This window comes from Zingiber officinale, chromosome 8A (assembly GCF_018446385.1).
Source record: "Zingiber officinale cultivar Zhangliang chromosome 8A, Zo_v1.1, whole genome shotgun sequence".
Classification (NCBI taxonomy): Eukaryota; Viridiplantae; Streptophyta; class Magnoliopsida; order Zingiberales; family Zingiberaceae; genus Zingiber; species Zingiber officinale.
This window is the reverse complement of record NC_056000.1, coordinates 68797952-68823989: the sequence shown is the minus strand read 5'-3', so window position 1 is coordinate 68823989 and position 26038 is coordinate 68797952. Positions and strand designations below refer to the sequence as shown.

At 35.6% G+C, this 26038-nt stretch overlaps 1 protein-coding gene across 13 annotated transcripts; it reads left to right on the top strand.

Annotated features, from left to right (window-relative positions):
* Window positions 1-837: 837 nt before the first annotated feature.
* Window positions 838-25184, top strand: LOC122009395. Of its 13 annotated transcripts, none has more exons than XR_006119556.1 (6): window positions 838-988; window positions 2280-2429; window positions 2509-2641; window positions 13446-13508; window positions 16302-16373; window positions 17515-25184. XR_006119556.1 is itself a non-coding variant. In XM_042565526.1 (6 exons), the coding sequence occupies exons 3-6, from the start codon at window positions 2537-2539 to the stop codon at window positions 23817-23819; spliced, it is 324 nt and encodes a 107-aa protein (XP_042421460.1). In that variant the 5' UTR covers window positions 838-988; window positions 2280-2429; window positions 2509-2536; the 3' UTR covers window positions 23820-25184. The 13 variants fall into 13 exon arrangements, 3 of the variants coding, with proteins under 3 accessions (XP_042421460.1, XP_042421462.1, XP_042421461.1); XR_006119550.1 differs by lacking the exon at window positions 13446-13508 and having other exon boundaries at window positions 17515-17673; window positions 17868-25182; XR_006119551.1 differs by lacking the exon at window positions 13446-13508 and having other exon boundaries at window positions 17515-17673; window positions 21739-25175.
* Window positions 25185-26038: the final 854 nt, after the last annotated feature.

The window sequence follows — 26038 nt, the reverse complement described above, 5'->3', positions numbered from 1 at the left end:
ATTACTTCGCCTAACTGATGCCGATGACATATTCGACCAGACAGGTGGTTCGCTCGGACTGATTTCTTGCTCAACCAAGCAGCATCATTCCGATCGACTGATGTAGTCACTCCTGCTCGGATTAGCCTTGTTTGAACCCTGATGTTGATCACTTTGACTTTGACCTATACTCTAGATGTTGACGTGTGCCACATAAGCTCTTATCTCAACATCAAATGCTATCCCCATTTCTAAATTTGTAATAATAATAATAATAATAATAATGGAATTTAATCTTTATATTTATTAAATATGGATTATTAATATTATTATATATGTATTAATTAATATTAATATTTATATGTTATTGGATTTTTTAATTAATGTTTTTCTAAAAAGTGTTGATTTTTTTTTTGGACCAAATCAATAGATAATGATGATTTTGAAGTGGGATGAAGATGGGGATGAGAATTTAATTCTTACAGGATTGGGATGAGAATTTTTTTAATTAGATAGAATCAGATATAGGAACGGGATGTGGAGGATAAATCTATCCCTACTCAGTTCTATTGTTATCCCTAAGCCTGACTAATCCAATAATATATTTTTCTCAATTTAATAGAATTCACTCGTTCCAATATCTCTTTCATTGAAGACATTAGATGGAACATTTGAGGTACTTGAAGACAACCCAACCGAGTTGGGTTAATTAAAAAAATTCAGAGTCAATTTTATTTCTCTGCGGTTTTTTATTCTTTCTTCCTTTATTTTTTTAACCATCCTCTCTTTTAAATCAACGGACAGGATTAGTTAGGTCAACTCTGGGATTATCCGAACTACTAATACTTATTAATAAAAAAATATATTACATATTTCTTAACTCCTTCCGCCCTTTCGGCGTTTTGGGCACCGCTCGCTCTCGCGAGGGCAAATCCGGCGATTGATCGGAGAACGATCGAGCTTACGGTACCTTCCTCGTCTCACTGCCTCTCTTCTGCCGCTCTTCGAGGTGATGGATCCCTTCTCTATTTTCTGTTCACTGGTTTCGTCGCAAAAGAATTTGTTCTTCATTGGATGATAAATGAGATTGTTTACCTTTTTATGTAGTCCTAATATCGGAATCTGGACTTGGTTTGTTGAATGTCTGGGTGAGCTCACGATCTGGATCGAGCTCCCCAGTGAAGCTTATGCTTCTGGATCAACCTCAATGACATGAAATTGTCCACATTGTCAACCGCAAACTTTTTTTTTTTGTTGTTGTTGTTCTGCAATATGCCAAGAAAAACCTTGTATACGGTATTATTCATTTAGAGAAGTTGCTTTAACTCATTTTAAATGAAGCATTTTGATTTTATGGAAATTATATTGTGGCTGGAATCAAACTCTTTCTTTGTTCTGAACTTTTGAATACCTTTTCTCTCTGCTAATCCAATGGTATAGTTTTGTTTGACAATATCATGTTGTCTCTTTCAATATGTTGACATGTGGGTTTTTTGGTTTTTCTTTTTCTCTCTTGGAAATGTAGAGGACATCCGGCTTGTTATTAATGTCTGTGCTCTTCATATTTTGTATGTATAACCTTGAATTGAAACTGATACAGATAATGATATTCATTGTTGTCTTGGTTGCTACATATATATGACTTGTAGAAACTTTATGTTATTTGACATGTTGGTCCATCATCATTATTTTCCTTTCCTTTTCCTAATCACAATTAAAAAATGACCTTTGAGTGTGATATGTTATGTTTTACTGCTGTGGCCAGAAAGTCATGAAATTATAATTTATAGGATGTCAGTACTTGTATGTTCTGATAATTCCTTGTTCATAATTGCAATCACAAGGCTAACATGCTCTGAAACAAAAAAGGAACAATACACAATGAAAGTGCTATTTGAATTTGTGATCAAATGTCAATGCCTGGATTCTGGAATATGTGAATTGTTTACTTCCGAATGGTAATATGGCTCTATATTTTATGTGAGAATTTGATGATAATTTTATGTCTAAGAATATGTTAAACTACTAAAAGTTTAACTATGATCATCATCAAATTATGTTTTGTTTGTGGTCTCACTATATGGATCTTATTCTTTTGATGAACTTAATTAGAAATTATATTGCTTGTGAAATTAAATCCATTAAAATATGTTTTATTACATTGATTAGTATTTCCTTGGTTTTTTCTCTTACATTTGCCACTCTAATTGTTTTTTACTTAGAAAATCTATTGTTTGCCTTTAAATATGTGAATAACAGCTTCTCATTGATTAGTATCTCAATTTATTTTTTTGTTTTAGGTTGGCATGTTACCCGCTCGTTGTTGTGGAGTTGTTGTGTTCCGTCGCCTTCTTGGCTCGTAGTCAGAGTCCTCAGCTAACATCACCAATCCATTCTTGTTTTTCGCCCAAGGAATTAGGCGCAGAAAGCATGAGGTGATCCTCACCATGGTATGACTACCACCTTTACATCCTTCTCCTAATTCAAATGATTTGGCTCAATCCATTAGTGTGATTCTGTGTCCATCAGACAATCGACAAGTTGGGGAAAACTAGGTATGGTGAAGGTGGCGCCAGGGCATTTCCGTAACCACCTGATGCCTAAGCTGCTTGCGGTCATAAACATAGAGAAGCATGCTTTCCTCATGCGGGAACAACGCGAGGTTTGCTCCTTGTCTTTCTCTTTTGTGTTCTATGATTGAATATCCTTTGACTATGTAGGAGTTTAAGGTACAATATCAATTCCTTTGGTTGTGACATAAGCATGTTGCCTTTGGTCAATTAATGTAAGAAAACCTAACCATGATGATGTTTCCATCCTCCCATCTAACATTGGTGAACATTCAATATTTCGATCTGTGTGGTAGGAAGAATAATCTTAAAATAAAAATACAACAACAACTATAGCTATGTATTTATAAAAAATCAACAAAACATACATGTATCTGTCGGTGCTATGAACTGTGATGGCGTTGGTGCTACAAATTGTTACACCGTGAAGATTGCTAAACTTTTTTGGCAGGAAAGATATAGACGGTGAAGCTAGAGAAATTGTCCTAAGGAGAAAATTTTTGCGGTTAGAATAAGATATAGGGCAAAAAAGTAGTAATGGTTGCATGTTTACCAAAAACTTTTTGGGATCTGTATATACTTTTTGTCAAAATTAAGTGTCGCTAGGATGCAAGCGATGGTTCAGATAATATGTGTTTTATGCGTGTACAGGATCCATGGTATTATGGGAATGTGATTCGCGAATTGATAAATGCAAAAATAAGATGCACGTTTTAAGTTTTTTTTTCATTAATCCAGGTATCCAACTCTCTCAAGAAATTAATTTAGAATGATTAGTTCGGCCTTAAGAAAATTTTTCACCGACCATTGAAATAAATTCAAAATATACAAATAGATTCTAGGTGGAGGATCTAGCATAGTAGTTTGAACACCGTGGGCGTATGATATACACTGCAAGAAAATTAAATTCTCGTTGCATGAGAATCCGCCCTATCATTTATCATCACATCGTGCTTCGGGGAATTTATTAGATAATTTTAAAACTTGAATACGTTGAGTAAAAATTATTATTATTATTATTATTATTATTAAATTAATATGAATCTACCGAGGACGATTAGATATTGAACAAATATAAGAAGTTGAGAAGATGACCTTCTAACAAAGTTGTAAGAGAACATCTCTTTATTTAGGAAAAGAATAATCTCTTGCCTCCTAAGCGGTTGACTTATCAAAAAATTAATAAATGTTTCAAAGTCAAATAGATAGTTGACCGAAGTCAACTGTGCTATAAAGAGTTGCTCAATTGAATTTGGCTTCTCAAGCCATAACCATGGTTGAACAAACCACAACAATCCAATTCCCATTAGTGTTCATATCAATTATATTCGTGTACTATAATATGTTAAAAGATATATTATTTACATATCAGATTGCACTATTAATCAACTATAATGGAAGCCTAACGCCGCCCCTTGAAAATAACTATTTAGTTCGGCCACAAAACAATTACGGTCAACCAAACACACACTTATCAGTGAGGTAGGCAAATATCATTGATGAATAGTAATTGTCGATCAAGATTGCTCGATTAGTAGAGTGACAAGACCAAGAGGAATAGTCACCGATAAGATACACCTTAGGAGTTATCCAGGATAGTCAACCATATGAATAGTACACCACATGATGAGTCAATAGCAAAAAGATAAATTGTTCAATAAATTATATCTGAATTGGTCCACCAAAATATGTAAGATGGTCGATAAGAGTTTAGTTAACTACCGTAACGAATAATACTAATGATGAATAATACTAATGATCTTGGGATAGGCTGGTGGACCACATGAATAATAGTGACTAATGAGATCATACAAAATCAAGACTTTAAATAAACATTGTTGTTTGTCTAGAATATCAATAACAATCAAGAATGAAAAGGCATTCATACAAGCTCCCTTTCTTTGTGCTCAAAAGTTCCTAGTCAATAAAGTGCTAGAACAGCTCGGTATTCTTATTTCTAGCATAATTTTCTTAAGTTATCATTATTACTGATTGCTTGCCTTTCTTATTATCCTGGCTATCTATACATCATTTGAACTATCAATTGTTTGATCTTTTTCCGCTAGTCGACCGATCCAACTCAAATATCCCAACCAAACTCAGTTACTCAGCTTGGGTATTATACTATCTGTCGCTGATCCCAATTCATAAAATCCAAAAACACTTGGGGTATTGAATCTCAGTCGCTAGTAGCGACCGATGTTAATCGATTAGTCAAATCATAAAACCTCTTATGTACTCGGGGTGTGGTTTTCGCAGTCATTAGTCGATTGGTTCCCCTAACTTGGACAACATCTAAGGTTGAGTTCGATTAAGTTGTTGTCTACCTTCGTTTCCAGTATACAAGTCACTCCATTCATATCTTGTGAGCTTTTTTCCAAGCTTGGATTAGGACCAAAAGAATTCACATATCTCCACAATGGTATGGTATTGTCCATTTTAGGTTTAAGCCCTCATAGATTTGTTTTTTGGCTTTATCCAAAATGCCTTATACCAATGGATATATCTTAGTTTTTTTAAACCCATAATCTTTTGCATGAATTTTCAATGTGAGATTTTGATTGTATTCCCAACAATCCTCCCCTCAAATGAAGGACCACCATTACTCTCATGTTTCGGGCCTCCCCACTAGCATCCAATCACTCTTGACCTGCTTCAGGCCTTCCCTCGATTTCATTTAAGTCTACTCCACATGGCATTCAGTCTGGACCATGGCTCTGACTTATGTTTCATCCGGCGATTAGTCTGGTGAAGAGCAACCTCGCTCTAATACCACTTGTTAGGACTTGTGCGAGCTAGAGGGGAGTGAATAACCTCGACCGCTTCTCATCGTTGAATGTGCAGCGAAAGCCTTGCTTCAATCTATACTCCACAAGCACAATACCTTGGTTTACTTGGTATCTACTTCCTTTAGGTGATTAATCCAAGGGTCTACACTAGCAAACACAGCTTCCACTATGAACTCTCTCCTTTTTAGAAACTTTCCGGAGGCGGAGAACTCTCTCCTTGAGGTGACTAATCCAAGGGTTCACACTAGGGCATTTCCACAACCACCTGATGCCTAAGCTACTTGCCATCCCAAACATAGAGAAGTACGCTTTCCTCATGTGGGAGCAATGCAAGGTTTTCTCCTTGTCTTTCTCTTTTGTGTTCTCGGATGGAATATCCTTTGACTATGTAGGAGTTTAAGGTACAATATCAATTCCTTTAGTTGCGACATAAGCATGTTGCCTTTGGTCAATTAATGTAAGAAAATCTAACCATGATGATGTTTCCATTCTCCCATCTCACACCGGTGAACATTAAATATTTCGATCTGTGTGGTACGAAGAATAATCTTAAAATAAAAATATAACAACAACTATAGTTATAGATTTATAAAAAATCAACAAAGCATACATGTTGTATGTCGATGCTATGAACTATTGATGGTGTTGGTGCTACAGATTGTTACACTGTGTGAAGATTGCTAAACTTTTTTTTGGCAGGAAAGATATAGATGATGATGCTATAGAATTGTCCTTAGGAGAAAATTTTAGCGGTTATAATAAGATATGGGGCCAAAAAGTAGTAATGATTGTATGTTTACCAAAAAATTTCTTATTGATGTGTGTATATTTTCTGTCAAAATTAATGTCACTAAGATGCACGGTACGTCTAGTTGCTGATGACGATGTGCGTTCCCACTACTTACAAAAATATACTTTCAAACTGTTAGTGCTTTTCTATCTACAATGTTATTGCCTAGTAACATCAAGATCGTATGGATGAAATTTAAAATGACGCATAAAGCATCGACAAACGAAACCTTTAATATTTATTTATACAAAATATGAAAAAAAAAATTCAATTAGGATGGTTTAGAGCATCCCTCCTTATGTGCCAAAAAAAATTGAGAGTGCTCCAATATTTTTTTTAAAAAATAAAAATCTTGATGGCAATGGTGGGGTCCATAAAAATCTTAAGCATGGTTTCCCACTAAATTTGCAATAGGAAAAATCTTGCTTTGTATAACATGACATCTATCGTACTTGAGGCATGGTTTTCCGCTCGGTTTGCTTCTTCATACGATCAAAATATTAAATGTCCACTAGTGTTAAGAGGGGAGGATGGAAAATTTTAATAATTTTCTAATAACGTCTCATCATATATGCTTAGGCCATCTAAACATTAAATACTGACAAACATACGTGTTAGATGCGTTCCAGAGATAGCATGTATTAATTGCCAAAGCGATGTCCACAGGGCTTTCATGCTTCCTTCTTCTCTACTTACCTTCTTCCATCTGCGATGCCGCCGTTGTCAGCACTTCGATGACGGAGGAAAGGGAGATGAAAGAGGAGGATAAGGAGATTATTTAAAAAAAAAATAAAAAAATAAAAAAAAATAAAAAGGAGGTTATTATAGGAAAGAAAATGAGGAGCTACGTGATTTAGACAATTTAAAAAAAATGGACTGTGGACAATATGCAAAATTACAACATTATTGTTTTTTTTTAAAATGTATAAAAACAAATGCTTTTTTATATATATAACAATGTATTTTCATGGGTATTTATTAATTGTAATTGTTCACTTTCCTTGTTTTTTTACATGTGATTACTCTATTTAAATTATTATCAAAAAGAATTAAGGATGACAACATATAAAACATGTATTGTACATATCCGTATCACATTTATTAATCGTATTTATTTGATACTCGAGCATATCCAACTAAATAGAATGAATATCATGTCAAAAACAATTAAAATTTTGATGAAAAGACATTTTATCCTCTAATCTGCAAAACTTCCTCGACAAATATTTATTTTCCAAATATGAACATTCATACTTTTATTTGTTTCAATACTCCATGTCCAAAGTAAACATGATGAATAGTATATAAGAAAAACCTAGACCTTGATAAAATTACCTTTCTAACCATTCGCCTACAACATTTATATTTGCAAAAGTGAAATTTGTCACCTTGGCGGCCCCCTATGATTGTTCCACACCATTGGGAGAAAATAAATAAGGTACCAAGCAGACCCCACGTGGGAAGGTATTTTCATATCGTTGTCGGGATTCGACCCTTGCTCAATTTTACAAATCTACCACATAATTATTGGTTCAGTTACGCCATGGGAGCACCTAGAGCATTCATATTGCAAATATATTAGAAGATTAAGGGGTTAATTTATGATTATATTTTCTTTTAATCTAAAGACAAATACATTAATGGGTTAACTTGAGGGATTAATTCATAGTTAAATTTCTTTTAATCTAAAGAAAATTATCATTTTATCCTCTCATAAATAAAAGGACTAAGTAAGGATTCGACGCTCGTTAAATTTTTCATATTTATAGCATAGCCATTCACAAGGTCAAACCTTCACTTTGGTTCCTCGCACCTTAGCTTTCTCGATCGAAATTTATGTATATTTGGATCAGTTTTTGAGTTCTTGCTCTTCAATAAAGTCGGATCATGGAAAAATAAATCGGTACTTAATTTGAATGTCAACAATTACATCGAGTTGCTCCCTAATCCTAAAATCTAAAATATAGGTAACAAAATATATTTAATGAGAATGTAGGAGTACAAATATCAGGTGAAATATACGGTGACTCTAAGATGACATGTGATAAGATGATATCAAAGTTGAAAATAGTAGCTAAAAATATACTTGGTGAGTCAAAGGGACATGCACCACCAAATAAGGAATCTTGGCGGTGGAATGAGAAATACAAAAGAAAGTGAAGGAAAAACAAACAACTTATAAAAAGCTATATATTTATAAAAACAAGAAAATTTTTAAAAAATATATAATAGTTAAGAAAGAGACTAAGAAAGTAGTGAATAAAAAAAATAAAACTTTTGAATGATTATATAAAAAATTAGATACAAAAAAAGGGGAAAAGGACATTTTAGAATGAGAGAAAGAAAAATAAGAGATCTTATCTAAATAAAATGTATTAAAGATGGATGCAATAGAGTACTAGTAAACGATGGAGAAACAAAAGAGCGGTGGAAGAGATATTTTTATTAACTTTTTTAATAAAGGCTTAGGTGACCAACTTAAGTTAGTTAATTTATGTTGGTCAAATGAGTATAGATTTTTTTTTTTTTTAAGAATTCAAACTAGAACAAGCTTAAATGGGATGCACAATGGAAACGCCATTGAATCATATGATATTCCGATAGAGGTATGGAAGTACTTAGAAAACAAGGTATTGAATGACTTATAAAATTATTTAACATGATATTGAAAATGGAAAAAATATCATATCAATGGAGGGTAAGTACTCTAGTTCCCTTATATAAGAACAAGGGAGATGTATAAAATTGTATAAACTAGTGAATATTAAACTAATGAGTCATACTATAAAAGTTTGGGAAAGAGTAATAGAAAAATATTAAGGAAAGAGATCATGGTAACCGAAAATTAATTTGAATTCATGCTTGGAAAGTCGATAATAGAAGCTATACATCTTCTTAGATAATTAATTGAAAAATATCGGGAGTAAAAATAAGATCTACACATGATATTCATTAAATTAGAAAAAGCTTATATTAGAGTTCCAAGAGAAATTATATGAAAAAATTCTAAAAAAAGGTGTTAGCGTAATATATATTAAACTAATTAAGGATACGTATGAGGATATAACTGTTGGTTAGTCCTAGGAAAACCATACCGGCTCCACTGTACAAAATTTTGTACAAGTGTCGAACCTTTCCTTAAATAACCTATTGTGTTCTTTAGAAGTTAAATTAGGAATCGCAGACGGAACTTAACATCATTGATTCCAAATTTAACTTATCTGTGCTTAATGGTTTAGATTTGAATCGCAAGCGGAACTTAACACTATTGATTCAAATCCACCTATGTTATTAATTCCATTAAATATTAATTTCCAAAATTGGCTTCCAAGACTGCATGACGAGGCACATGACCTTCTTGGATATGGGAGCAACCACCACCGCCTAGACAAAGCCTTTTAAGGAAAGCTAATATTTAATTTCCTTAAATAACTCTAGGTTAACCAAAAGGAACAATCGAATCACAAATTCGAAAAATAAAAGAAAAGAAACACAAATTCGAAACAAATCCGAAAACTCTATAATCATATGCCTCTTGTGTTTGGTATTTCCAAAAATAACTATACAAAGAAAAACTAGTATGATGCGGAAAAACAATTACTAGTTATACCTTTCTTTGTAAGCAAAAATAACCTCTTGATCTTCTACCGTATTCCTCTTCTTATCCTGGACGTTGTGTGGGCAACGATCTACCGAGATGAGAATCCACCTAAGCCACCTTCTTCTCCAAGCAAGATTCGGCCACCATAATTCTCCAAGAGAAGTAGAGGTCCGGCCACCACCACCAAGCTCCAAGGGATGCAAGAAATAAAACCTCCTTTCTCTCCTTCTCCTAGCTTGAACCGACCACCATCAAGAGTTCCAAGAGGGGATAAAACCGGCCACTAAAGAAGAAGATAAGAGGAGAGGGAGAATCTCTAAGGGCCGGCCACACCAAGGAGAAAAAGAGAGGAAGAAAAGAATAGAGTTGTTAGCCATTAAGACACCTCTACCCCCTCTTTTATAATCCTTAGTCTTGGCAAATAAGGAAATTTTAATAAAAACTTCCTTAATTCTTTTGCCATGAAAAAGAAAAATTAATTAATTAAAAATCAATTTTCTTTTTCCAATTTTCTTGGCCGGCTACTTTCTCCCCAAATCAAGGAAAGTTTTAATTAAAACAAGAATTAAAACTTCCTAATTTGTTTCCGGAAATTTATAAAAATTTCTCCAATAATTTTAATCCCTTCATGATTGGTTAGTAAAAAGAAAATTTTATAAATTAAAATCTTTCTTTTAATCATGTGGATAATTTTCAAAAAGGAAAGTTATCTCTAAAAATTAAAATCTCTTTTCAATCTACAAATAAGGAAAGATATCAAATCTTTTCTTAATCTTTTGTAAAAACTAATAAAAGAGAATATTTAATTTTTAAATTTTCTTTTAAATCATGAACATGGTTAAAAAGGAAAGTTTTCTCAAAATTAAAATCTCCTTTCAATCTACAAATAAAGAAATATTTCAAATCTTTTCTTAATTTTTTGTAGAAAGCTATAAAAGGAAAGATTTAAATTTTAAACTCTCTTTTAAAACCATGATATCCACATAAGAAATAATTTTAATGAAAATTCCTTTTAATTTTCTAGTGGCCGGCCACCTAAGCTTGGGACCCAAGCTTTGGCCGGTCACCAACTTGGCTCATCCACTTGGTCTTGGCCGACCCTAGCTTGGTCGGCCCCATTAGGATGGGTAAGAAGGTGGGTATGTGGTGAGTATAAATCTCTATATACAAGAGGCTACGATAGGGACCGAGAGGAGGAATTGGTTTTGGTCTCCCAATGAAATTAAGCTTCCCGTGTTCACCCCGAACACACAACTTAACTTCATCAATAATAATTCATACCACTAAAGAATTATTATTGAACTACCGCACCAATCCCAAATTACATTTTTGGGCTCCTTATTATGAGTGTGTTAGTCTCCCTGTGTTTAAGATGTCGAATGCCCACTAATTAAGTGAGTTACTGACAACTCATTTAATTAAAATATCTTAGTCCAAGAGTAGTACCACTCAACCTTTTCGTCATGTCGGACTAAGTCCACCTGCAGAGTTTAACATGACAATCCTTATGAGCTCCTCTTGGGGACATTATCAACCTAGATCACTAGGACACAGTTTCCTTCTATAATCAACAACACACACTATAAGTGATATCATTTCTCAACTTATCGGGCTTATTGATTTATCGAACTAAATCTCACCCATTGATAAATTAAAGAAATAAATATCAAATATATGTGCTTGTTATTATATTAGGATTAAGAGCACACACTTCCATAATAACTGAGGTCTTTGTTCCTTTATAAAGTCAGTATAAAAAAAAACGACCTCTAATGGTCCTACTCAATACACTCTAAGTGTACTAGTGTAATTATATAGTTAAGATAAACTAATACCTAATTACACTACGACTTTCCAATGGTTTGTTCCTTTCCATCTTGGTCGTGAGCTACTGTTTATAATTTATAAAGAACCGATAACACGATCTACTATGTGTGACACCACACACTATGTTATCTACAATATAAATTAATTGAACATCTACATTTGGTATATATAAATGTTGACACTTGACCAATGTGATTCTTATAAATGTTTATGCAAAAGTTAGACTTTTAGTATACACTCCAATAATAACGACTAGAGTGAAGACTTTAGGCGGAGTAATTGAAACATTTCAATAAAGATAGGGTATATCAAAAATTAGCTCTAAGTCCGTATCATTTTATACTAATTATGGACGAACTCACTGCATACATTCAAGAACAGTACTGTTGTGTATGTTGTTTGTAAATGATATTGTTTTGATAGATGAAACACGTGAAGGAGCAAATACTAAATTAGAATTTTTACGGGAAACACTAGAAAGAAAAAGTTTTAGGCTTAGTAGAATAAAGACAGAATATATTGAATTTAAGTTTAACAATATTATACGTAACGAGACAATTATTAAGATAGGAGACGACGAGTTGTATGGAGCTAAGAGTTTTAAATATTTAGGATCATTTTTACAAAATGATGGAGGGATTGAGTGAGATGTCTTACGAATACAAGCAGGATGGTTGAAATGAAGAAAAACGTCGGATGTTTTATGAGATTGTAAAGTACCTCAAAAACTTAAAGGAGAGTTTCACAAAACCGTATTTAGACCTGTTATGTTATATAGAGCTGAATGTTGGATTATGACTTGAGCACATGAGCAGAAGATGAGAGTTGCAAAGATGAGGATGTTAAGGTGAATGTGTGGACATACGAGAATGAACAAAATAAGAAATGAGAGCATTAAAAAGAAAATCGGAATTGCATATATTGAGGGAAAACTTCGAGTCACAATTGCGTATCCTCTTGTGATCTCAGAAGCTGCTCCTACCAATATCAAAATCACAATCTCGCATTCTCTCACGATCTCAAAGATGTCGCATGAGATCTTGGGGTCGAAACTCGGCATGTCCGAGCATGTCTTTCCTCACGTCTTGGCCACTTGCACTAATGGCTAGTAGTCATCTGTGATTTACCTCATCCGTGTTGGCCTAGGGACGGGTTGACGGAGGAGCGATTCCCCTTTGTTGCCACACTATCTCAAAGTGTTGCGCCTACCAATAACATGGGATCGTGTGGCAACAAAGGCGAATGGCCTTTGTTTGGTTGTGCCTATACTAGATCTGATCATTGCAATCATTTGTTTTCTTTCTGTTTTTTCTTATTATTTATGTCATAAGTGACATACTTCAAGGAAATGTTCTATGAAGACTTGGTTGTGTTGCTAATTCGAAGGAAACCTTTGTAATCTAGATGATCAAGTTGTTTGCAGATTTAGATCATGTATTTCTCAGTTCTTTTTAGCATAATTATGGCATCTTTATTTGCTGTAATAAATCACAACCAACACCATCTCTGACTTTGACTCATTTGTTGGGTGCATGGTTTTAGAATATACTTTCTGGTATAATATGCTATACCGGCATCTGTATTATGGATGCGACTTAGCCGACCCCATCTGGTGAAATAAAGTTTGGTTGTTGTTGTTATTTATAATTATAACTTTCTGAATTATATTCCTTGTGAATTGGTGCTGAGCTTGTATCTTAGTATATTTAGAAAAATAGTCTAACTATCAGTTTACATTTCTTGTTCTTATTCCAAACCCAGAAAATTGTATATAAAACTCCTCGTTCTTATGAATCACTTACCATCTATCTCAATGCAAGTGCAGTCCAGAAGCTTTGTTGTACAATATTCCAATCTTTTAAAATTTCTCTATGCATATATTTCAATAGGCAAAGCAAGAAAAAATGAAAGAATATCAGGCAGCAGCAAGGCGTCTTGATAATGCTCACCTTGTGAGTGCAATCTGCTGTTGTTGTAACTCCACCAAATGAAGTATTTGTATGATTTATTTATGTGGACTTTGTTAAGAGTTAATTCTATGAAAGAATTTTGAATGATTAGTGTATATTTCAAATACACAAGCTTATAATCCTCAAGCCTTCGAGTTATTTGCCTTAATCGACGTGTAGATCCTCACAAGACAAGATTGATGGGAGAAACCTATATGTTTATATTCTTTTTTACTAATGACATCTCCAAGAATATTGATATATTTTTCTTTGTAAATTATTGACTAAGAGTTGTTGGGACCGATATGCTCGCTAGAGGGGGGGGGGGAGGTGAATAGCGGCTCGTCGTGCTTGCGTCGGTTTGCTTCGTCTTGTTGTTGATATGCAGAGGAAATGAAATACAAGACTCACACAACGTTAACTCAAGGATTTACTTGGTATCCACCTCAAGAAGAGGTGATTAATCTAAGGATCCACACACGACACGCTATCTCCACTATGAAAACCTCCTTCTCGGTCACAGCCGGAGGCGGAGAAGCCTCGTACAAACTCACACACAACACAAACACAAATACAAGAAGAAATTACAAGAATACAAGTAAATACACCTTTCTTCTTGCTACTTGGTGTTGCCTCTTGAACCTTGGAGATGCTCCCCAAGTACCTTCAAGAACTGGCGTGAGTGCTGGAGAAATCGCTGTGAAGATCGCACAAAGCTCGCAGAAAAAAGATCGCAAAAATCTACGGAGAAAACGCTCCGCCCAGGCTTTAAACAGTGCTCCCAATCGATCCAATTCATCCCCAATCAATTGCCACGTCAGCACCGCTTCATCGCAGCCGTCCATCACCTACATCCTGCACAACGGTCACTTCCCAATCGATCGACCGATCGATTGGGACTTCTTGAATCGATCGCCCGATCGATTCAGCACCTTTCTGTGCTCTCGCGCCTACCCGCGAGCTTCTGCTGCCCAATCAATTGACCGATCGATTGGGATTGCCTGAATCGATCGCCCGATCGATTCAGAGCCTTTCTGTGTTCTCGCGATCGCGCGAGAACTCGGCTGATCGATTGGTAGCTCCCAATCGATCACCCGATCGACTGGGAAGGCTTCTGTGCTCGCGATTTCACCTCCCAATCGATCGACCGATCGATTGGGCCTTCCCACAATCGTAGCACACTCCAATCGATCAACTGATCGATTGGACACTGGTTCAATCGATCGCCCGATCGATTAACCAGCCTGGACTTGACTCAAACTCAAGTCCAAAGCCTCCAACCCAACTACCTGTCAACCGTGACCTGTTGGGTCTCCATGCCTAGCACTTGGCCACACCCGACCAACCTCGAACTAGCCTTCTAGCCTCCTCCATCAGCTTTGCGTCCCTCGGATATCCTCCCATCCTTCACGTCTTGCCTGCAAGCTTCCTTCGGCCTCATCCTAGTTATCGAGTTCTCCTTGCCAAGTCACACTAGGACTTATCTTGCCAAGACCACATGCTTGGACTTACAACCTTTGCCAAGATCACACTTGGACTTTCCGTTGCCTGGCTCCTCACCAGGACTTCCCAATTGTCTGGCTCCTCATCAGGACTTCCTCTTTTGCCAAGATCACACTTGGACTTTCAGTTGCCTGACTTCTCACCAGGACTTCCCAAATGCCTGGCTCCTCACCAGGACTTTCTCCTTTGCCAAGATCACACTTGGACTTTCCAATTTGCCTAACCTCCAGTTAGGACTTCCATACGCCTAACCTCCAGTTAGGACTTTCCCAGTCAAGTCTCCTGTCAACCTTGACCTATTTGACTTGTATTCTCTTCAACCTGGTCAATCCTTTGACCATCTCCATAACCGGACGATTGCTCCAGCAATCTCCTTATATTGTCAAACATCAAAACTCAAATCCCGACTCAAGCTTGACTCAACTCAAGCTTAGTCAACTTGTCAAACTTGACCTAGGGAAATTGCCCCAACAAGAGTTTCCCCATTAGTTTCTCTATAATATCCTAAGGTAAACCACCCACTTTATTAAATTTATACAATTATTATTCACTCCACACTACATCAGCTATCTTACAAATTTCATTATCTTTATTTTTTTATTGTTTGCTTCTCTCTCTTTTATTTTTTTTTTATTTTTTCTCTCTCATTATGTAATATCTATTTTTTATTACTCAATCTATTCCCTTTATTTTTTCTCTTTCCTAAATTAAACGATATTTTAATATTTAGGGAATGAATTTCATTCCCTAAATTTAAAGAAGTACTATTTGTGAAATTTAAATTTAGGGAATGGATAAGGTAGTTCATGCAAAAGGTTGTTTTACATAAAATGTAAAATTCAAGGTAGATTTTGTGTTTAAATTTCAAATACAAAGATATCAGAGTACATTTTAGAGCAGCCTACATTGAGATAGTTGTAGCCAATTGGATTGCCTTTTAACTAGCAAACTTCTCCTACACACGCAAGTTGTATTAGGGTATTGTCGCTTCTCACATGGACAAGCTTATCATCCTCTTGGGCAAGATTTACCAGGATAGTATTCCTCCTGTATAATCTTTTGGATTCTTCATATACTAGTATACATGCAAATTGTTAACTGTATTAACTGTCTCAAGTTCATCATATTATTTTGTTTGATGAAAACTAATGGTAGTTTTGCTGATGGAGATAATTCCTGTGAATACTAGTACACTTATTTTTCTTTACTGATTGTCTGATTTCCATTTGGGCTGTTATGTATTACATACATTATTACACATGCTAAATTTACATGGTCAAATATTGCCTGTAGACCTTGTGGAGGTACATGAAAGTTGACAATGAGATCCGAACACCTGTAACCAAGGATGAAATTGTAGCTGAGGTACAACAAATTTAACTCACTTTTTTTGTGTTTATATTAGCTCACTTGTTTGTGTGTATATTCTTCATATCTGTGCATATCCATGTGATCCAGGCTAGCGCACACATCTGGAAATCAGCACACTGCCAAGTTCCTTTGGGTTGAATGTGTGCATATACACTAGTTTCTGTTAGGAAAAATGATAGTTATCACCCATTGATTCTGCTAGATATTCTTCAAATACAGAAGTAAAATGCCGGGTACTCAATTTGTTGTTTGTTGCAAAGATGAAGTTCATGTCTTAGTGGCTAATCCTTTTATCAGTATGCATTTTCGACAAATGTGAATCTAGAAATGTGAATAACCTTCTTTAAATTCTGAAAGGAAAGTACACTCAACTTACAACGAATCCATGAAAACCAACTCTTCTTCCTCCCGGCTCTCTCTTTTTGGGCGATTTCAAGGTGATTTGGGCAACGGCCCGCTCATCTGCGGCGCTGGCCGCTGGCGATTTGGGCGGCTGACCTCTTAAAACCGAAAACTCTCCCCTCTCTTCCCCCCGTCTCTCTCTTTTTGGGTGATTTCAAGGCGATTTGGGCAGCAGCCCTCTCATCTGTGGCGTTGACCGTTGGCGTTGGCATGCCGCCGGCTCTGGATCCGTCACACTTCCCCCCTCTTCCTATCTCCACCTCTAAGGCTATGTTTACTCTAGAGTGTGGATGAGGAAAAGAAAGGAATCAACGATAGAAAGTTATCTTTGGAGGAAGAGAAAAGAAAGGGTGAAAAAATCTTTTCCTTTGCACACTTGTTTACCTTGATAGAAGAAAGTGAATACTTGTGATGTAATTTTGTAAATAAAAAAGGGTACATGCATCATTTTTTTGGTACATAGTGTAATTTTGTGAGTTAAAAAGGCTACATGCGTCATTTTTTTTTTGATATATAATATAATTTTGTGAATGCAAAAGGGGTACATGCGTCATTTTTTTTTCCATCCGCTGCTTTCCGTCCGATTTTGAGGTGATCAATTTTGGCTCCAAAATTATCCGCTGATGGATTGTGTTACTTTTCCTTCGGAAAATTTTAATGAAGTAAACGACGAAAACTTTTCCACCGTGGAAACTTTTCCTTAATTTTACTTTCCACTCTTCCAAGTAAACAGAGCCTAAAGCTACTAGGGAGGGAGCGGAAATGGAGTCCGTCCCTTCCAAGGTCTCCTATGCGGCGACTTTGAAGCCACAGTCTCCACGCACCTCGAAGAAATGCTTCGTTGACCTTGGGGAGGAGTGCATGCCTGCAATGATCTACAACAATAAACCAGGTATATTTTACTCTGAGGATGAGATCGTTAGTATGACTAAACCTTATGAATTCGCATTAATCGGAAAGTTTTCTGGCTGAAGGCCAAATAATATGGTTGTTTTTCAAGCTTTTGAGAATTTGGGATTGTCTAGCTTCTAAAATGTTCGGTTTTGCATTCGGGATACATTTTATTGCATCTTACTTCAAATGAAGATATGGCTTGTATTTGGGCTCGTGGTGTTTGGTACATTGGAGGTGGTGTTTGGTACATTGGAGCTGGTGTTTGGTACATTGGAGTGTTCCTTTGAGAATTTTTAAGTGATCTCCTCATTTTTCCTATGAGGTAGAATCCTCTGTTCTTCCTGTTTGGATTCAGCTTCCAGATCTGCCTATTCATATGTTTGACAAGAGGTGTTTGTTTTCAATTGCTTGCATTATTGGGTAACTGATTAAAATCGATGAAGCAACTGCTGATGGAACCAGATTGTATATGGCTCGGGTATGTGTGGAGATAGATCTCTTAAAACCAAAGGTAGAGGATTTTTGGATTGGCATTGGTGAGGAAAAGAGGCTGCAAAAAGTGGTGTTTGAAAAACACCCTACGTACTGTATTGATTGTTTGCATCTGGGTCATTCTGTAGATGATTGTTATACTAATGACAAGAAGCCGAAACCTATGTGGAGGTCTGATAAGATGGAGACTAATGCTGATAATGAGGATTTAAGAATGATTATAAATCAAAGGAGGAATACTGGGAAAGAAAAAGAGAATTCTGCTGATTTGAAGGAGACACATCTTGATGCTTTGAATAATAAAGATGTGGCAAATCAGGTTTGGATTCAGAAATAGGTGAGTTCCATTAGAATGGAAATGGCTGCCAAAGAAGATAATGAAGGTGGAAAGAGATTCCAACCTCTTTGTGCTTTGGAGGAAGTTGAGCAAGGTACCATGCATGAAGAAGCAAAACTGAACAGGGATGAGGTGATTATTAGACAGATGGTATTGCTCAAGAAAGGAATAAAAATAGAATTTTGGATGGGCAGACAAGCAGTGACCAGATGGAGGGAGAAGAGAAGTCTTTGAGATTGGAGATTTAGCTGGAATTTTGGATTCTAATTCTGATTTAAATGTGGCTGGTGGGCATCATAGTCAGAAGGAAATAAATTTAATTGAAGATGGTGGTATTTTGCGTGTTGGATCAGAGCAAACAGTGGCTGGTCAGAATGAAAAGATGGAGAATTCCATTTGGGCATAGGTGTTTACAGTGAAAAAGGCTGGCTCAGTTTCTGAACACAGAATTGTCAAAGTTGGGGCTTCTAGCTGTGTCAACCTTGTCAGTGAAGAATGCAGAATTACCTACAGCATGTGTTTCATCTATGGGAAAGCGTTTAGCAGTTTGTCAATTGAATCAAATGACTGATAATGTAGAGCAATCAGGAGGTTCTTCTTCCTTTTTAGAGATGTAGGTAGGGAATGTTGGTGTTGGAATGTCCAAATCTTTCGTGGATACAGATGAGTCTGATACATCTGTTTCTGTGCATTTACAAAGAAGCTCTTGTCTTTCAGATTTTTCAAGTGTGATCCTTGAGAAATTGATGTCTTGCATAAGGAATTGGTCATCCAACAACCTCCGATTGTTAATCAAAGGGTAACTCGAAGCAAAGCAAGTTCTCAAAGAGCTTCTTCTTCAAAAAAAAAATTAAATGTCTGGGATAATATGGAACATAAGAGGCATAGGAAATACCGCCTCTCTAAGAGAGCACTGTTTCTGAAAAAAATATCACCATGCTAATTTTATGGGTATCCTTGAGCCTTTTGTTTCTTTTGATGAATCTTTTATCACTAGGAGGTTGGGTTTTAATCATGGTGTGACAAACTGTTCTGAGTAAATTTGGTTTCTTTATGATAATAATGTTGATTCTACTCTGTGTTGATGGATCATGAACAATTTTTACATCTTAAATTACAATCTCATATTTTCCCTATTAGTATGTTGGTGACTGTGGGTTATGCTAAATGTATGAGAATTGAAAGAAATGTTCTTTGAGGAAACCTTTTAGATATCAAGCCTGATGTTGATGATTTCTGGTTAGTGGGTGGAGATTTTAATGTCATAACTGGACCAGTGAGCATTCTGTAGGAATTCTTTCTAAGTTGGGTGTAGTGGATGATTTCAATAATTTTTTGATGATAATTGGTTTATTAGATGCTGGTTTTGTGGGAGACAGGTTTACGTGGACTAATAATAAGATTTGGAAGTGTTTGGATAGAATACTTATTTCTCCATCATGGAATAATCATATGTTTTCAGTTCGGGTGGAGCATTTAAGTAGGGTTGCTTCTGATCACGGTCCTTCATTCATTTCATTTCATGGTTTTTCTCAGTCGGTGCCATCATTTCAATTTCAAAATATGTGGATTAAACATCACAATTTTTTTGCTCATGGTTAGGCTGAATTGGATGTTGCCTTGTGATGTCTTTGGACTTCATAAATTGCAATTTAAACTTAAGAGGTTAAAAGCTCATTTGAAATGGTGGAACACAGATGTGCTTGGGAACATTCATGACAAGGTCAAGCAAGCTGAGGAGGAATTTTCTATTGCTCAAAAGTCTTTTGATTTGGATCCCAATAAAGTGAATAAATTGAATATGGCCAAGAAGCAAGCATCTCTGTTTCAAACTTTATATATGGAGGAGACTTTTTGGAAGCAAAAGGCAGCTGTTAGGTGGATGGGTGAAGGTGACCGAAACACTAAATTTTTCCATAGTATGGTACAAAAAAGGAGAATGGCAAATAGGATCTTTCGGATATGGAATGAGGGGATTTGCTTGGACAAGCCGGAGCTTATTCAAGCTTCGGGTGCAGATTTTTTTAAGGACTTGTCTACTGGAGAGGAATTTGATTGCACCGAAATAGATATGGAGCATATTCCTTCTTTAATTAGTGCTAATGATAATTCTGTTTTATGTGCATTACCCTCTGTGGAGATTAAGCAGATTATTTTCGATGTGTGAAGATAGTGCAGTTGGTTTGGATGGTTTTCTGTGCCCTTTTATGTTGCTTGTTCGGAGATTATTAAGGAAGATGTATATCAAGTTGTTTTGGATTTTTTCAGGCGGGGTCATCTTCCAAAGGGAATGGCTGCCACTACCATTGTCCTTTTACCGAAAATTGATAGTCCACTACAATGGCAAGATTTCAGGACAATTAGTTTGCAATGTCTCGAACAAGATTATTTCTAAATTGATTTCTATTAGATTGAGACAAACACTAGATAAAATTATATCTCCTTTGCAAAGTGGCTTTGTGTTAGGGCGTTTATATTAAATAATATTCTTTTGGCTCAGGAGCTTAATCACAAATTGAATTATCATGTGAGAGGTGGTAATTTAATTCTAAAGCTTGATATGGCTAAGGTTTATGATAGGGTTCAATGATGTTTCCTATTTAAGGTAGTGACAGCTTTTGAGTTTTCTGATTCAGTTATTGATCTTATTAGAAGATGTGTTGATGCCTGTTGGTTTTCTATGCGTATTAATGGTCATTTGTCTGGTTTCTTTCATGCAAAACGAGGCCTTCAACAAGGGGATCCTATTTCCCCACCGTTATTTATTATTGCTGCTGAATTTTTTTCTAGGGGATTTGATTCTCTTTTTAATAAATGCTCTTTGAATCTGGATGTGGGGTTAAGATATCACATCTTGCATATGCTGATGATATTATGATCTTAATGAATGGATCTATTAATGGTGTGAAAAGAGTTAAAGATTTTTTGAGGACGTATGAAACTTGTTCGGGTCAATTGATTAATGAGGTTAAGAGTCAGTTTTTTCTTCTAAAGGAATATGTGTTGGGCATAGAAAGTTGATTGCTACCATTTCCGAATTTCACGAAGGGCAGTTCCCAATTATTTATTTGGGGGTTCCTATTTTTTCTGGAAATAGAAAGTCGGTTTATTTTCAGTCTCTTTTAGAAAAATTAAGAAAAAAGCTTCTTGGATGGAATATCTCGCGGCTCTCACATGAGGGCCAGTTACTTCTTATTTAGAGTGTTGTGTTCCTTGCCCTTTTATTTATTGCAGATTAGGCTTCCTCCTTTATGCTATGTTTACTCTAAAGTACGAATGAGGAAGGGAAAGGAATCTATGGTAGAAAATTATCCTCAGAGGAAGAGAAGAGAAAGGGTGAAGAAATCCCTTCCTTTACATGCTTGTTTATCTTGATAGAGGAAGATGAATATATGCAATGTAATTTTGTAAATAAAAAAGGGTACATGTGTCATTTTTTTTTAGGTACATGGTGTAATTTTGTAAGTTAAAAAGGGTACATGCGTCTTTTTTTTTTTGGTATATGGTGTAATTTTGTAAATGAAAAGGGGTACATGTGTTATTTTTTTTTCCATCCGTTGCTTTCCGTCCGATTTTTAGGTGATCAATTTTGGCTCCAAAACTATCTGTTGATGGATTGCATTTCTTTTTCATCTGAAAATTTTAATGAAGTAAATTGCGGAAACTTTTCCTTAGTTTTGGTTTCCACTTTCCCAAGTAAACTGACTATTAGTAATCCTCCATCAATTTGAAATGATGTTTGCTAATTTTTTTCTGGGGATCTTTGGTTTTAAAAAAGAAGACGCATTGGATTTCTTGGTCTGAGATTTGTAGACCAAAATTAGGAGGATTGGGGGTAAGGAGACTTTCAGATGTGGCTACTACATTATCAATTAAATTGTGGTATCGTTTTAGAGAGCAGAAGACTCCATGTTAAACCTCCTGTTTTAGTTGAGTTAAAATGTAATGCTTTTCCATATTGGCGACGACTTATTAAAATTCGCAGCATTGCAGAACAGCATATTGGGTGGATTATAGGCAATGGAAAACCAAAATTTTGGAATGATTGTTAGCTTGATAGTGGTCCATTATTTAGGTCTTATGTTGTTTTGGGGATTCCAGATGTTTTGGTTTCAAATTTTATTGATGAGCAGTGTTGGAACCTGGTTAAACCTCGGGGAGCCATCTGGATGTTATTGTGAAAGAGATTGGTGAGTTGCCTATTTTGATGAAAGAACCGGATAGATTAGTATGGAGACCTTCTAAAGATGGCCAATTCTCTCTAAAATCTGCATGGAATTGTGTTAGAACTCCACATCAGTCCCATTTAATTTGGAGGGCTTGTTGGAGTAGATTGTTGATTCCGAATATCTCTATATTTGTTTGGAGATTTTTACGACGAAGATTGCCAGTTGATGATATTTTAAAACAAAGGGGGGCCTGTTTGGCTTCTAAATGCCAATGTTGTGAATCCATGGAATCTTAGGATCATCTTTTTTTCAATGGGACAATTGCTCGAGGTATAGGCCTACTTTGTACATCTTTTTCAGGTTAGAAATTTTATTATGTTTGAGAGTTGGATGGTTGGAGCTGGATGGTCTCATCAAGTCCATGTCCGTGAGGTGATACCTTTCCTTATTTTTTGGTTTTTGTGGGTGGCTCGTAATGATGCTAAGCATCGTGGTATTACCCCATCGGTGCAAAAAATTATTAGGAATATTATGCAATATATCTGTCATAGTAGTGCTGTTGGGTTTATTAAGAATTGTCATTGGAATGGTTACATTTTGGTAGCTAAGTTCCTTGGGATACATGCTGAGATTAAGTCAATCAATATAGTTACTAAGGTGAAGTGGCAAAAGCCCGAAGTGGGGGTCTATAAGCTCAACACTGATGGGTACTCGAAAGGTAACCCAGGGCCCTCTTATGGGTTTATTGTTAGAGATTCTAATGAATTGGTTATTAGAGTTATGCAGGCATCTATTGGTTTGGGAACAACTGTGAGAGCAGAATTATTTGCCATTTGGAAAGGTTTGCAATTTTGTATTGATAATTTTTACTTTCCTTTATGGCTTGAATCTCATTCCATGGTTGCTTTACAAATTATTCGGTCTCCTTTTGTATGCTGGGAGTTTAGACATTTGGTACTGAAAATTAAGAACCTGATTGGTAACTATAATGTTCATTGAATTTGTAAATTGGAGAGGATTGGTCTTCCTTATGTGAGACTTTCATGTAAACCTGATACATAGGGGAGTGTGGAATTTCTGGAAAATCTCAAGGGGGAGGTACTGGACATGAAGACAGCTTATATTTTGTTGAAATGTGATGTTTAATCAGAAAAGTAGATTTTGTGGTGTTCCTTGAAGATTGGTTTCTCTGATATGGGTTTCTGAATTTTGATGGATCTGTTCTGGTATGGGTTTCTGTTTGTGTATATGGAGTTCCTGATATGGCTATTTCATGGAAAACCTCAAAGGGTGCATGTCTAGCTTTTGAAGGCATGAATTTTGAGATTCCTGGTCTGTGTCACAAGCATAGGGGTTTTGTATTTTGCTACAAGGTTTCTTTCTTTTCATATTGTGAAGCACTTGTGAAATGTTCTTCTTGGTGTTTTACCGGCTGGAGGTTCCCAAAATGTGAGGGTCTTGCTGCTTATTGGTGCAAGATCTTTGTGATTTGGTGGCTTCTTTGTGTTGCGGATTGGTGGTTATACTAAAAGGTTTTCCTGTGCCGGGAATTCAAACTCTCTCTTTGCAATGGTGTATTTTGGTTTGTATTGGAGAAGTACCCTGAGGCTATGATTTGTCTTGATCAGAAGTTGATGAGGTTTTATTGGTGATGTTGGTATGCTTGTTTTGATAGCTTTGCTATTTAATGAATCCAGCATCTGTTTAGTGCAGCTTCATTATTACCATGGAGTTTTGATTCTCAATTTCTGCTATGTGGTAATTGATTAATGAGTGTAAGTTTAAGCCTGCTAAAATGATGATGATTGTTAATGCTATTGTTTGTTTTTGGAATGGGGGAGGGCTGCTGTTATTCTAGTTGTTTTGGTAAATTTGTGGAGCTGCAATTTTTTAAACGTGGTTTTCTTTTTGTAATGTTGTAAGGAGCTGATGTAATTATATTGGTGGTTTTGATAGGGAAGCTGGTGTTTTTTCTGATGTTTTTTTTATATGGTGAAAGCTTATGGATGAAGAAGCTTGTTTGGTGTTAGATGTATATTTTATTGATTTGAGATGGTATCACAAATCTGAAGTGTGTTTAGATGTCTATTGGTGATTCGGTGATGTGATAATCACTTGTATTTCTTGCACTTTGTGTGCAAGAATTAGATTTCATTTCTTTTTTGAGTAGTCTGTTTGGAGATCATGGTATGGACTTATTTTTGTGAGCTTGGAGGCATATTCTCGTCCGTTCATTGTTGGTGGTTATTTTGGAGATACAAGTCCTCAAGGAAGTGGCAGAAACATCTTTGGTATGCTGTTATTTTGTTATAGAGTTTGTAAGTAAAGTCTTTGTGTTTTGTGATCTTGGAATGTAAGTATAGAGAGGAGCTATCTTAGTTTGAATACACATGTAAATCTTTGGAGTCTTTGTAAATTGTAGTATGAGGTCAGGTTTACTATGGTTTTCTTTTCATAGATGCAATTTCTTTTTGAATTAGAAAAATAGTTAGCTTGTAAATTTACAGACTCGAATGTCACAGTATACATCTTAACCATTATTTGTAATTGTGATACTCCCTTCACATTCATTCTTTTCACTGTCTTTTTTATCTTCCTCTTCTATCATATGAAACAAAGAGGACTCAAGAATAGCGCAATGGCGATAATGCATCTCGCATTGTCTCTTGCCAACCACGAGTAGGATTGTCCCTTTGAGCTCCTTACGCTATCTATTGTGTCCCCATTAGTAATCCTTTACAACTAATTGCTTCCTTGGCGGACAACTCCTAGGGCTAAGCTACAACTATGAGTGTTTAGAGTACGTAAACGATCACAAGACAAACTAGTGCGTCAACTATATGTTTACTAGTTGGTATATTGCACGTACGGGTATAGTTTCACATAATAAAATTCAATTTGTTTATTATAATGTTTACCTACATGACGTCAATATTTAATTTTAATACTTCTAGTTTTTTACATTTTGTTTGCAAATCTTCAACATTGTACTATCCCAAAGAATCATACTTAACTATATTGTTCCCTCTATGCAACAAATCTTTTGTTTGTTGCAAAACACTATTTTTTAGAGGATATATTAACATTTTACATGTCTTCCCCAATGTCTATATAATCTAGTTACTTCTGGCTCATTTTTGCTTAATTATTCTTTTCTCTCTCAAAAGTCAAAACAACTATGCTTTGAAGTGTAAACTGTAATCTTCAACCTTATTTATTAAACTTATCCAACCGTATTTATTAAGAATCTTATTGAGTTTTATTTTTAAAATATTTATTTTTAAAAATTATATATATAGAAATTGAATAATATTAATTATAGAGCGTCCGTAAAAAAAGCATGAATGCTTTGCATCATAAAAAAA